This window comes from Ambystoma mexicanum, chromosome 12 (assembly GCF_040938575.1).
Source record: "Ambystoma mexicanum isolate Mex_15411 chromosome 12, UKY_AmexF1_1, whole genome shotgun sequence".
Taxonomy (NCBI): domain Eukaryota; kingdom Metazoa; phylum Chordata; class Amphibia; order Caudata; family Ambystomatidae; genus Ambystoma; species Ambystoma mexicanum.
Window position 1 is genome coordinate 77,181,171 of NC_090936.1, and position 12,939 is coordinate 77,194,109.

Genomic DNA, 12,939 nt, shown 5'->3' on the forward strand with positions numbered 1-12,939 from the left:
AAGAGGCAGCCTTCGGCCTGGAGGCAGAGCGCCAGGGCCGTCCGGGCTCGGCAAGGTGGCCGCCGGGGCTCTGCAAGGTGGCTGTCCTAGGTAGAGCTCAGGAGCAGAGAGTGAGGCGGCCCAACTGCTCGACCGTATCAGGTTGATGGTGTGGCGAGCCCAGATTTCGTGGGAGGAAGAGGCAGGCGAATGACTCTCAAACAGCGGCCTGGAGGCAGAGCGAGGGCTCCAGCAGATGGTGAGCTCCAGAGGGAAGGGTGAGGCGGCCCAGCAGGCGGGCGATTGAAGCCCCGACAGCGGCCCGGAGGCAGAGCACAAGGCCGCCAACAGCACCCAGACACCGGTGGCTCTGGTGAGGCGGCTCAGCAACGTGCACAGACCTGGCAGGTGGTGAGGCAAGGCGGCTGTCAGGCAAGGGCTCCCGAAGATGGTGAGCTCAGGAGGTGAGGGTGAGGTGGCCCATCAGCGCACCCGGATCAGGCAGATGGCGAGGCCGACCTGGACCTCACGGGAGGAAGAGGCAGCCTGTGGCCTGGAGGCAGAGCGCCAGGGCCGTCCGGGCTCTGCAAGGTGGCCGTCGGGCTCTGCAAGGTGGCTGTCCTAGGTACAACGGAGGCAGAAGCAGGTGACAGCTGCCAAGGGAGATCCAAAGCAGAGCGAAGAAGAGCTCCCGATGCACGAGAAATTACTCACCGGCAGTGCGCGGGTTCCGGAAGAGTGGGCAAGGTCGTCGAAAGGGATCAACGCCGAAAGTGCAATGCTGGAAGGCTGAAGGCTGGCAGAGTAGCTGGCGAGTATTGGTAGTCAGGCAGCTGGAGGAACTTGAGCAGGCAGGGAAGCCGGGTACGGAGCTGAGAGCGGCAGTCACGGCTGGGTGATAGTTAGAGACGGCGGGAGGCCGTAATGGCGCCCATTCAGTGGAGAGCCGCTAGATGAGTTTGGGTGAAAGGACATAGAGTTTCAAGAGGGAATTTGGTCCGGTGGTGCCAGGCAAGGTGATGAGGGAAAGCATTCTCGAAAAAGTTCAAGAAAATTGTTGTAGATATTGATCTTAGATGATATGAATCAGCCTGAGAGAGGAGACGCCAGATCAGGCGTCCGTGCTTCAGCACCCCCTGGTGTGGTGAGTTGTGGTGTGTGGTGTGGTGAATTTAAGATCTATAACTACACCCCGGGCGAGATCTTCTCAAGGGATAGTTCCTCACATTGTGTGCTGTATAAAGGCTATGCTTGGTGTACCCGCCAGTACGTCTGTGCAAAACTATTCCGTCATACATGGAAGGGACATCAAGTTGCAAGGGGTATGATTTTGTAAGATTGTGGCACAAGAGGATTCTGGAACGTGCAATAAACAGGATGGGTACACCGGACTCTCGGTGCGCTAGACCCGGTCTAGTGTCCCTCCTTTTGCCAGCTGCAAGGACTAGTATGGTAGTACTACCCCTATACTACAATTAAATATACTCGTCCAATGCGCTTGGCAACATAAATGACTGTTTATTCCGTTTTTCACAACAATCGGATGCCCATTTGATGCCGTAGCATGTGTTTATTCATTTCTCAGCATCAAGGGCTTGCAACTCCTGTTTGGCCATCTTAGCATTTTAAATGCAAACTAGTTGGGAGCGTGACAAGCCGATAGGTCATATACCCCAGCAAACCGTATTTTTAATCCTTATCTCTTCTCTGACTACTCCCTCGGCTCTCTCCAGTGGACCATAGACCCTGGGCCTTGCATCCACTCTCCTCTCTCTCCTACTAGCACCCCATAGCCGATGTCACGGTCTACCTCCTTGTCGTACAGCGCCCCCGCTATATCGCTATATCTCCCTCGCCGGGCCTGGGCATCTCTCCATATTGCTCCTGTAATTTGTTCTCATCATTCTGTAAACGTTACCTGTCATCACCCATCTGCTGCTTCTTACCCCTCATGCTGCTAACTCTATGCCTCTACCCACCCCCCATTTATGTTTTGTCACCCTGCTGTTAGAATTCCATCCCCGCTCTGTAGAGGAAGTCTCGGGAAGATAGCTCAGGGGGAACATGCTCGCCTTGGAAGCAAGACAACGCAGAGCAACACCGGTTTGATTCCCGGGTCCACGCTTAGAAACCTCTGGGTATTAAGCGCCTTGTAAATAACCCATCATATCATATCTTCTCGCTCTGCTGCTTTCTGAAGCCAGATCCAGGCTCAATAAATACCAATGATAATAACAGTGACATTCTCTTTATGATAGGTCAAACGTATTAGTCATGTTTCTTCTGAGCTACAAGTGTTTCTCGGAAAAGTTATTGTTATGATATGGCATTTATAACGCGCCTATACACAAGTGTTTCAAGACGCAAAACTTGGTAGATAGAGGAAGGTCTGTGCTGCTACAGTCAAACAATGCACCTAAATGCTGTGACGCGCATCACACTTTGGGATTACTTTATAGACGCCCTGTCACAAGATACCTGGAGATCAAACATATGCCAGACCTTTCCTTCCCAACACCCATGTCTTGGGTGTTTTCCACAGCTATGAAAATCTAATCGTTCAAAGAAAAGAATATGCATATAGTAACCTCAATCTTCAATCAGATTCAGTATGGCCTAACACGTCAGTGTCTCTGGGCGGGCTCAAGGAGGTCAAAATAAAAGTCCTCCAGAGCTCTTAGCAAGCCGGGATCCTGGTCTCGCCCAGAGCTTGACACAATACAACAAATGCAGGCATATGCATACGTTGCTTGGACTCAAAAAGAATGTCTGCCACAGTTCTCCTCCTTCTGGTCTGCATCTTTTTGTGGATGTCTCGGGAGGATAGCTCAGGGGCAACGTGATCGCCTTGGAAACAAGACGACGGGGAGCAACACAAGTTTGATCCCCGGGTCCGCGCTTAGAAACCTCTGGGTGTTAAGTGTATTATAAATAACCAATTATAATCATGGAGTGACGTGGGAAGGCCTCCCATGCAAGTCTCAGATCCAGAGTGGTTAGTGTCCGCTGTAGTTGCTATTTTCAGTATGAACGTCTGTCCAAGGTTCCATGTATTTGTCTGTGAAGATACAAAATTCAAAAGAATCTGAAATACCAAACAAGAGAGAATAGTAATTGACTTATATCAGTAGCTTTGTAGAATTGCAGAGCGTACTTTGGGGCAGCTTTTTGAAGTCAGACTACTATAAAGAACAATTATAACAAGATACATAAACTATATGCGGGATAGGATTAACATTGAAAAAGAAATGTCTCAGGCTATTAGACTCTCTGCGAGATAGCGAGTTGACATTCCAAGTGAAAATCACTTTACTCTTTCAAAAAATGTGTTAACTATCTTTCTTTATCTGATAAATCGATTCATTACATTTAAAAACAAATTGAATTCTTTTGACTGGATCAGATCAGCTTGCCACTGCATGCATATGCTTCCATCCTTGTAGATCACCCTCAGGTGGCTATAAACATAATCATGGGCCGGGAGGATAGCTTAGGGGCAATGCGCTCGCCTTGGAAGCAAGACAACGCAGAGCAACACAGGTTCGATCCCCGGTTCCGTGCTTAGAAACCTCTGAATAGAATATTAAGCACATTATAAATAACCAATTACACTAATCGATCCCCGGGTCCGTGGTTAGAAACCTCTGAATATTAAGCGCGTTATAAATAAGCAATTACAATAACATGTAGTAAAGTTCAAAATGGTTAACCAAAAATAAATAAACCTCAATTGCTTTAAAGAAGCACTGTTCTCCCTCTCTAAGAAATGTTAAAGGAAGACAAGCCGCCTTTACTACTGAAAATGGGCCCATAACGTATGCTAAGTGCATTGAGTTTTGATAGTGTCCTAAAAGGATATGCAAATTCTGTCAAGCAGTCTGTAGACAATCAATGGAGGTGTGAATGTACAGACAAGATGCTAATATTTACATATTGAAAGAATGTGTACTTAAGGACATTAATGTACCAATTACTGAGATTAAGTACAGTCCTGGAAAGGCAAGAACATATGTATACTGAATATTGTCTGTAAATTAAATGTACATTTTCATTTTTGTATGTTTCCATTGAAAGGTTATGGTTGTCTTGAATTTTATTATTTAAGATAATCATACAGTCGAACAATAGTACCACTAAATTCATTTGCATAGAAAGAGTGCAAGAAGGTTTCATCAAAGTTCTGTTGGACATTGCTTTTGGTTGTCAGCCGTTAGTGGAGGTGAGATGTGGCACTTTGGCTGAACGCTCTATTGTTTTGCATCTCATCAACCGCTCACTGCCCGTCTCCTAGAGGTGGAGCTGCTTTCTGGTTGCAGTCTCTGCATTTCCCAAAACAATATATTTTGCGCATGCATCCCGTGACCTACCTCTCTTACTCCGTATTGACATGAAGGGCTCCCCTTTCTTATGTAAACCAGTAAACACGCCTTCTGATGGCCCCATGCGCCTTAAAGGCCCCTCTACGTTGCAAAAGTCCCCCTTTGTGTAAAAGTGTTTGATTGAGTTCCTTGTGGTTCTTAAACATATTTGTATTGGAAATGATAACCCATGACTTTGTTTGGCATCCGTTTGCAAGGCAGTGCTCAGAAATGAATCCCGCGCGACGTTCCTGGTAGCATTACATAATGTATGAATTGCACGGCACATTTAATATTAATATGCTGCGCTTCGCTTGGAATTCATATTCATTTGTGTCTATTCCAGCTGTACCCCATAAAATTGGCCGGATTATTGATGGAAGCCCTGCCGATCGCTGCGGAAAGCTGAAAGTGGGAGACCGGATCCTAGCTGTGAACAGTCAGTCCATCGTTAGCATGCCCCATGCAGATATTGTGAAATTGATTAAGGATGCGGGCCTCATCGTAACGTTGCGTGTCGTGCCTCAGGAAGGTAAGTTGAGGGAAGAGCGGGACTGAAAAACAATCTCCAATGCATTTGGCTTTTCCGTTTTCAAGCATTACTTTGTGTACATTCATATGGATTATTACACATTCCAATCAGAGGATGCAGTGTGCAATGTGTCAGTATAAATTACAAACATGATCTCAAAGCAGTAGAACCTTATTTTATAACCATAGCAGGAAACAAGGTAAAATGTTGACTTTTACAGAGATCACTTTGAGGAATTCCACCCCAAAGGTAGAAACCAAATGTAGTAATTAGATCAGGGCTTGATGGACATGGTCATCAAAGTTCCCCAAAGGTGACTCAAACCCCAGGCATTGATGAGAACAGGACAGATTCCAGAGCTGTCCACCAGGCCTGGCCGCCCGCTATAGCTGCACCAGTCCCCTGAACTCCATGCAGTTGCCCTCTAAGAAGCAGCTGCTAATGGATGATAGAGAAGTCAATGCATCGGATGCTATTGGGGGGACCATTCATGAATTCTCCATGGGATACTATTAGTACACTCGCCCTCTAGGACAACTATAGAGCTGATCAATTGGCACATGTGTCCTACAGCTTCATAAACCTCTGTGTTGTTTGATATGAATACTAATCACAACATTTGGGGGAAAGTTTCCCATGCAAAATTTCTTCTATGCCTGCTTTGCTTTATGACCCGAGATAAGCCCTCCTTCTCTGGTCATGAAACATCTATTAGAGAGTGTTTTTGTCCTCTACTGAAGAAAAACGTAAGGGTCAAGGCCTGAAGTTCCAGGGCTCTTTCTCATAATGGACTCTCTTACCCCTTATCTGCAGTACGTGAGGTCCTCTCTACATTCTCTCTCCCCTATTAATGCATCTTCCTTTGACTGTGCATTTTCCAGCCTTCAATATGCACTTGTGGGTCACTTTGACCAACACTATCCTGTGCGCACATTCACAACTCCCAATCCTCGTCCTCTGCCCTGAATCATCTCTGAGATCAGGCCCTCAAAAACAAACATGTGTCGTGAGCTACGACATTGGCGCAAATCACAGGCTACTCCTAGCCTTCAAAAATTCCCCTACTCCCTCACCTCTGGACAGGACTCAGGCTTTTCCTCCTACTGCACAAACCCACTCTCCTCTCTTTGCAATCACCCCCACAGACTTGCACGCCAACACCTCCTAAACCAATATCCATCACCTCGTCCCTTTCTGCTAATGACTTTGCTCACTATATTTACTCTAAAATCTGTAACATGTGCCACTTTCCCAGCCCTCCCCGTTCTCCATCCCCATACCCAATCTGTCCACCACCACCCTCCTCTTCTTCTCTCAACTACTCTCCCCCACCTCTCTGTGAAAATGAGCACCCATCCGTTGCAGTGCTAACTTATCCTGCACTCCTATGACCCCGTTTCCTTCTCAAACAGTGAAAGACTTAGTCTCAGTCATCTGCCCTTGTCTCTTTGAGCACTTTATCCTCCACTGCGCCACAGGACTCTTCCCTGCCGCCTTCAAATCTGAAACTGTCCTACCCCTTTTGAAGAGTGCTCTGCTTACCCAAACTTCCTGGCAAACTATCACCCAGGTCCCCCTTCCCTATTTGAAGGTCCTCCAACGGGGGGTCTTTAACCTGATCACTAAGTGCCTCGAAGATAAATGACCTTAGAGAGCCACACAATCTGGCTACCTTAGTAAACAGTTCACCGAGACTCCAGACATTCATGTCTCCAACTTTGTCTCCGATGCACATCACTCCAAAATCTCTTCGGTGCATCCTTTTGTCGCTTGTGACACTGCCGACCATCCCTCCTCTTCCTTACTCTCCAGGGCCTTGGGTTTCACAAATCTGCTCTCGCCTAGATTGCCTCCGACCTGCAAGGTTTATTCCTTTAAAATGTTCTGGAACTCACAAACCTCAGATTCCACTGCTCTCCTCGTCGGTTCCCCCAAAGGATCAGTTCTTGGACCTCACTGTTCACCCTCTATACCTCTGCCCTAGGAAGCCTTATGTACTCCTTTGACTTTTACTATCACTTGTTTGCGGTTGACAGCTAAATCTTTTTTTCCTTTCTTCTTTCACCCCAGTCAGCTCAGTATGGATTGCCTCTGACTCACTGCAAGCCCTCTCATATCTCCTTCCTGCCTGACCTTCTGGCTCCCTCACTCAAGGCTTCCAACCTTGTTATCATCTTTGATGGCGACCTCTGTCTGCAACACTTCACCACTCTGCTACTCGTATAAACCTTCTCACCCTTTGGTACATTCATCCTTTTCTTACGTATCATTCTACAAAAACTCTAATCTCTGCTCTCATGCTCAACACGCTTGACTACAGCTCAAGCCTACTCCTTGGTCTTCCTCTCTGTTCCTTCCTCCCCTAAACAAAGTCCTTAACTTTTCTACCTGCACACTCTACGACCTACCAAGATCCGCCCCCAATTCTACCCACTGATAACATGCTGTTTGGCTCTCCACGCAGAACCTCTCCTTTGCATATTGCTTCTCCTAGTCTACAAAGCGATCATTGGTGTTACTCCTCAGTAGCTGCCAGACTATAGCTCTCTCTGTTCTGTTTACCATCTTGTTCCATCAGCTCCTCATCTGCACTGTGAGACAGCCATGGTACCAAGAGAGATGACACAGACAACTGAACTGTAATCCAACAACTTGATTTATATTCAGGTTGATATAACGTCTAACTAACCCTATACTATTGCAGGATTTAGCAGCCTAACTTAAACTAAGGAAAGTCTGTGTCAGGAAGTGCAAAGGCGTATTAAACTCTATGCTGTCCTCACAACTACAAAAAACTAGTGGTGGAATGTTCTCAACCAAAATCTGTGTTCCAAAGCAAAAATGTTCAAAGAGTGTTCATTCAAATCTCCATGAAGTCAAAGTTCTCCAATCAAAGCAGAACACAGTTCCAAGATAGCTTCTTTTCAGCCACGACTGATACAACTTTGAAGTCACCTTTTATAGGCTCACAAATAGGGTTCTCCCATCCCCAACTTCAAGTACAGGATCACACAACACAGTTGTCTCGCAATTCCCTACCCCAAGGCAAAACCTCTCCAAATGTTACCTCTCAGTGTTCCCTTCCCCAAGAGTCACTCTTTCAGTAGTTGCTTCAGCGGTTCTTAGAAAAACATAGGGCCCACATGACTCCTCCTTTGATGATTATCACGCCTCTTCTCACTTGTGCCTTCTGGTCTAGGCGCAGTAATTGGACTGCACAGCCCACCCATCACAGGTCATGCAACCAGAAGCCAGCAGTCTTATTTGTAAATTAACTCTTGATAGTAGCAAAGTTAACATATGGAAACCCAATGGTTTATGCGCAGTTGTCAGACCACATGGTCCACTCATCAAAGGTCACGCAACCACAGGTATTCTCCAGCTGATGTTCAATGGCTTACAAATTTAAAGATTTCTTGAGGTGTTCCTTTTGGCAAGAAAATAGTAGGATACAGTTTTAATTACGTGGGCTAAACCAGCCCGTCTTGCCAAAGCTTATTAAAGTTTCACTGGAGGGGCTCACCAGCCCTGCTGCCAGATTCAAGCTCCTCTCCTAATTTATCCTTCAGACTTTCAAGTAGTGGCTCATTATTCAAGACTTATCATAATGTATTAAATGTATTGCTTCTGCTTAGCTCGGTATTCAATAAATGTTTAATTGCGGTTGTTCCATTGAAAACAGTGATTTCCTTCATTTCAGGGTTGAATGTATTGCTTCGACTTAGTTCGATATTCAATAAATGTTCAATTTCTGTTATTCTATTTAATTTAGTGATTTCCTTCACTTCGGCCTCTTCTTTATACTTTCTCAGTTTTTCGTTACAGTTCATTATCTTGGAGCGTTGCTCTGACACTCCTGTTACCCTTCAGTGTGCTTCTGCGGCTCTCGCGGCTTCCTCCATTCTCTCTCTAGAAGCAGGACACTCATGGCAGGGAGCTTGACTTGTTCGCGCATTCTGTCTCGGCTTTCTTGACTCCTGCGGCTTCCTTCTCTCTCTCAGGAAGCGAGACGTTCACAGCGGTGAGCCTTTCTTGCTCGCCACACTTTTTCTGTGCTCGTTCTGGCTTCGCCAGCACTGCGAGGCTCCCGGTATCGAGGAATATACAGTTCCTAGATCCTCTGGGTTTTCTGAGTGCTCTGGGTAACTTGCCAACATCTGGGCTCCTCCTAGACCACCACAGCTGCCTCCATATGCAAGTCTCCTGCTGAAACGTCTCGCGCTGCTGCTCACAGTGCTGCTTCTGCTCATACTTTTTATACACTCTCTGATTATTAAGGGTCTGCAGGTAGTGCAAATCACTCTCAATTGCCTGACCTTGCCTATCCTCATTAAAGGGACCTACCTGATGGGGCCTCCAATCCTCTCTTCCTCGTCCCAGTACCAAAGTGGGTTTTACAATAGATAATCTGCATTATTCCAATGTAGGTGTTGCAGGGATCAAAGGAATAAGACTGATAATAGCCAATAAAAGTCAGTGGAGGTTTATTCTGATTGTCACGAGGATAAGGTGGCTATTGTGTATTTTCCCAACAGACTTTATTCCTAATCCCTCTTTTCCTCTTTCCAGTATGTGTGGGTTGATAATATCTCCTATTTTTCTCAGGGTCAAGGGAATATGAGAAATAATATCCCATGACCGCCTCTGAGGCAGAATTTCCTTCCTCAAATGTGTGGAATATTGTGTCTCCAAACTCCAATCCCCAAGGACCCTCCACCCAGGTGATGCTCCTTCACTGGTCCACCCTCAGGGTTGTAATTCAAAAGTGATAGCCCTTCCATTGGCCTCCTGCATAGAGCACCCATGGGGAGTAAATATGCGGACACCCTCTGGTTTCTCACATCACTCAACCTCCCTGTCCTATGCTCCTGTGATATGATAGGTTATTTATAACGCGCTTAATACCCATAGGTTTCTAAGCGCGGAACCCGGGATCGAACCTGTGTTGCTTCGTGTCCCTTGCTTCCAAGGTGAGCACGTTGCCGCTGTGCGATACCCCCTCCTCTCTGCTTCCCTACTAGCTCAGTTTCATTGAGATCCTCTGCTCATCACATCACCCACTCCCCCCTTTCCCTTCCTAATCTCACCACTCCCTGTAGTGCTGCCTAATAATGTAATTATATATATGTGTACATTATTCCTATTTAGTTTAAAGCATTTCCGCACCAGGTAAATATCACCTTTGTAATGGAACTCTTTCTTATTTTTGTTTGTTTTGTGCTTGGTCTATGTTCCTCTTCGTTAAAACCAATATAATCTTGTTCGCCACTTGTTGTCATCTTTGCAGAATTGTACATGGGCACTTTCGGGGAATGCTTCCACCATCTATAAATGTGTTATTGTAAGTAATGTCTGATCAAAATTGACATCCCTGTTCTTCAAATAAATACTAATACAAATACAAATGAGAAGACACGAGTTGTCAGTGCTTGGAATAGTCCACTTGGTCAAGAAAAATCGACATAGTCTGGGAGAATCCAAATAGTATGAGAGGCGCCACATGGACTGAAAGAATTCACATGGTCTAGAAGAATCCTGTAACGCTCACCTGATTCCCGTAGAGGCGCCGGTCTTGACTGGGCGTATACCGTATCTTCAAAGGTGATGTGTAACACACGGCTGGCTCTTTGGGCTGGACCTCTGTGCACTGTATGTCTGACTCGAAGGGTAAGATGTCTGCAGATAGAAAATATGGGATTAAGGAACTGGGTTATTGAATGTCTCTCTCTTCTTCCCTTTCTCTTCTCCTGTAGAACCCCAAAGGTTAACGCTCTCACCTTAGGTAAGTGAACGCTGTGCTCTCAATCTGCCTCGGGGCAGGGTGCTGTAACCAGTTTCTTCACTGGATAAGGGGAGCAGGCCTCTTGACTTCAGAGGACTGCTGTCCGTCGTTTACTGCACGAACGGTAAGTTTTGAGTAATTCTAATGTCTTTAAAGTCTTTAGTAATGATGTCTCTTGTTTTGCAGGGTTCCGGCGATGGCGGATGACGGGCTGAAGTGAGTTGAAGATGGAGCCCGTGTGATGAATAGAAGCGCCTGGAAGCACGTAAGTAAGCGCTTGTTGCCTGCTTCACGATGCGCTCTAACTGTCTTTTTATTTTGCAGGTACAAGTTCGGAGCGGCTGCAGGGTGCCGGAATACCCACTGGGTTAGATGTGGAAAGGAGTAATGGCACGTGAGTATTAAAGTTCCCCAATGTCTTTAAACGCACCTTGTTTTGTCTTTCAGATGCGGGATGCAGCGCCGAAGGCCTCCGGAGCGTGCAAAGAGTTGGTAAGCTTTTGTCTTTCAGATGCCGGAATGCAGTGTGAAGACCTCCGGAGCGCACGAAGAGTAGGTAAGCCTTTGTCTTTCAGATGCCGGAATGCAGCGCGAGGCGTTGGTGACAGCCGATGGACCAGGTAAGTGAAGAGCTGTCACTGAAGACCGTAATGCTAACCTGTTCTTTCTTGTCTTTATAGGTGTTGCTGAAGACTGGATTCAGGATGGTAAGCCTTTTTCCTTAGGCCCAGGATCAGATGCAGAAGACACGATGAGCGTTCTGCTGCAGAGGATGCAGAATAACGCAAAGCAAGATTCATCCATCGGGTGTGGTTTAAATAGCCTCCTGTAGTGCTTAGGTGTCTCCTTCCACAGCCACGCCTAAGAAAAGAGTTCCTGCTTTCCAGAAGAGTTCCAGTGTTCTGAATCTAGGGAGTGGCTCCTGCCCCACCCAACAGGAAAAGTAGTTCCAAACAGAAGAGGATCAGAGGCTCAACTGGCAGGCAAGTAAGCAGCATGGTCTGCTGCAGGTAAGTCCACCCAAGCATTATGAGCCCGGCGCTTCCAGCGCTGGGACTGGGCATATTTATGAGCCTGGTGCCACTGGCGCCAGGACTGGGTCCAAAAGGTCCCAATTGGGACTGGTTGGCACTCGGAACCTGGGTTATGGATCTGCTTCCAAGGGAGTTGGGAAAACCCTGACCTTTTGGAAGCAGAGATTATGACTGAACCCCCCCTCAAGGCCCCTCCCAAACCGGGCTTCTCCGGGGGTTTTGGCTTGTCAGGAAATGTTCGGTGAAATCTTTTGATCAGGCGAGGAGCGTGGACATATTCAGCAGGTTCCCAGGATCTCTCTTGGGGGCCGTAGCCTTTCCAGTCAATTAGGTAAAATAGTTTAGATTTGGAGATCTTGGAGTCCAGAATGCTTTTGACTTCAAACTCGAGTTCTCCATCAACTAGGATAGGTTTTGGAGATTTAGTTAGTCGGGTTTAAGGTTGCACGGGTTTTAATAGAGAGACGTGGAAGACCGGATGTATCTTCATGTGCGGGGGCAAGACCAACTTGACCGCTACTGGGTTTACTATGGTAGTGATGGAATAGGGACCAAGGTATCTTGGGTTGAATGTGCGTGGCCCTTTTAGAGGTAGATATTTGGTGGATAACCAGACTTGATCCCCTACTTGATATTGAGGGGCTTCCTTCCGATGTTGATCTGCTCCTTTCTTGTATTGTTCTTTAGCCCTTTGAAGGTGAGAAACAGCTTCCTTAAAGGCTTGGGTGATTGTAGAATGCAGGTAGTCTACTGCTGGTGTTTCAAGATCTTGGAGGGGATCCAACTCCGAGGTTCGAGGGTGACTGCCGTACAAAAGAAAAAACGGGGTTTTCCCAGTTCCCGAATGGACAGAGTTATTGTAGGCATATTCGGCTATCCAAAGGATGTCTTTCCAAGTTTTTTCAGTTTGTTGCAGCATGCAGCGTAAATACTGTTCCAGAGTTTGATTGGTCCTCTCGGTTTGTCGGTCGGTCTGAGGGTGGTGACTGGTCGATAGTCTCACATCAATTTGAGCCGACCGACAGCAACTTCGCCAAAAATGAGAAATAAATTGACTACCTCGATCCGAAATTAGAACCGAAGGAAAACCGTGCAGTCGGACGATGTTTTCGAGAAATTCTCGGGCCAGAGTTGCTGCTGTTGGCAAGCCTTTGAGCGGAATGAAATGCGCCATCTTGGAGAATAAGTCCACGATTACTAGAATCGTATTGTATCCGGAGCATGGAGGTAGATCGGTGATGAAGTCCATAGAAA

The 12,939-nt window shown here is 46.6% G+C and overlaps 1 protein-coding gene across 10 annotated transcripts in view; it reads left to right on the plus strand.

The window, feature by feature from the left end:
* The window catches only part of MAGI2 (membrane associated guanylate kinase, WW and PDZ domain containing 2), a 3,248,720-nt gene that overhangs the window by 2,979,401 nt on the left and 256,380 nt on the right, over nucleotides 1–12,939 (plus strand). For all 10 annotated transcript variants that reach the window (XM_069628034.1, XM_069628038.1, XM_069628036.1 and 7 more), the window contains one exon: nucleotides 4,684–4,869. In XM_069628034.1, coding sequence (XP_069484135.1) covers nucleotides 4,684–4,869 — 186 coding nt within the window. The remainder of the gene's footprint in view (nucleotides 1–4,683; nucleotides 4,870–12,939) is intronic.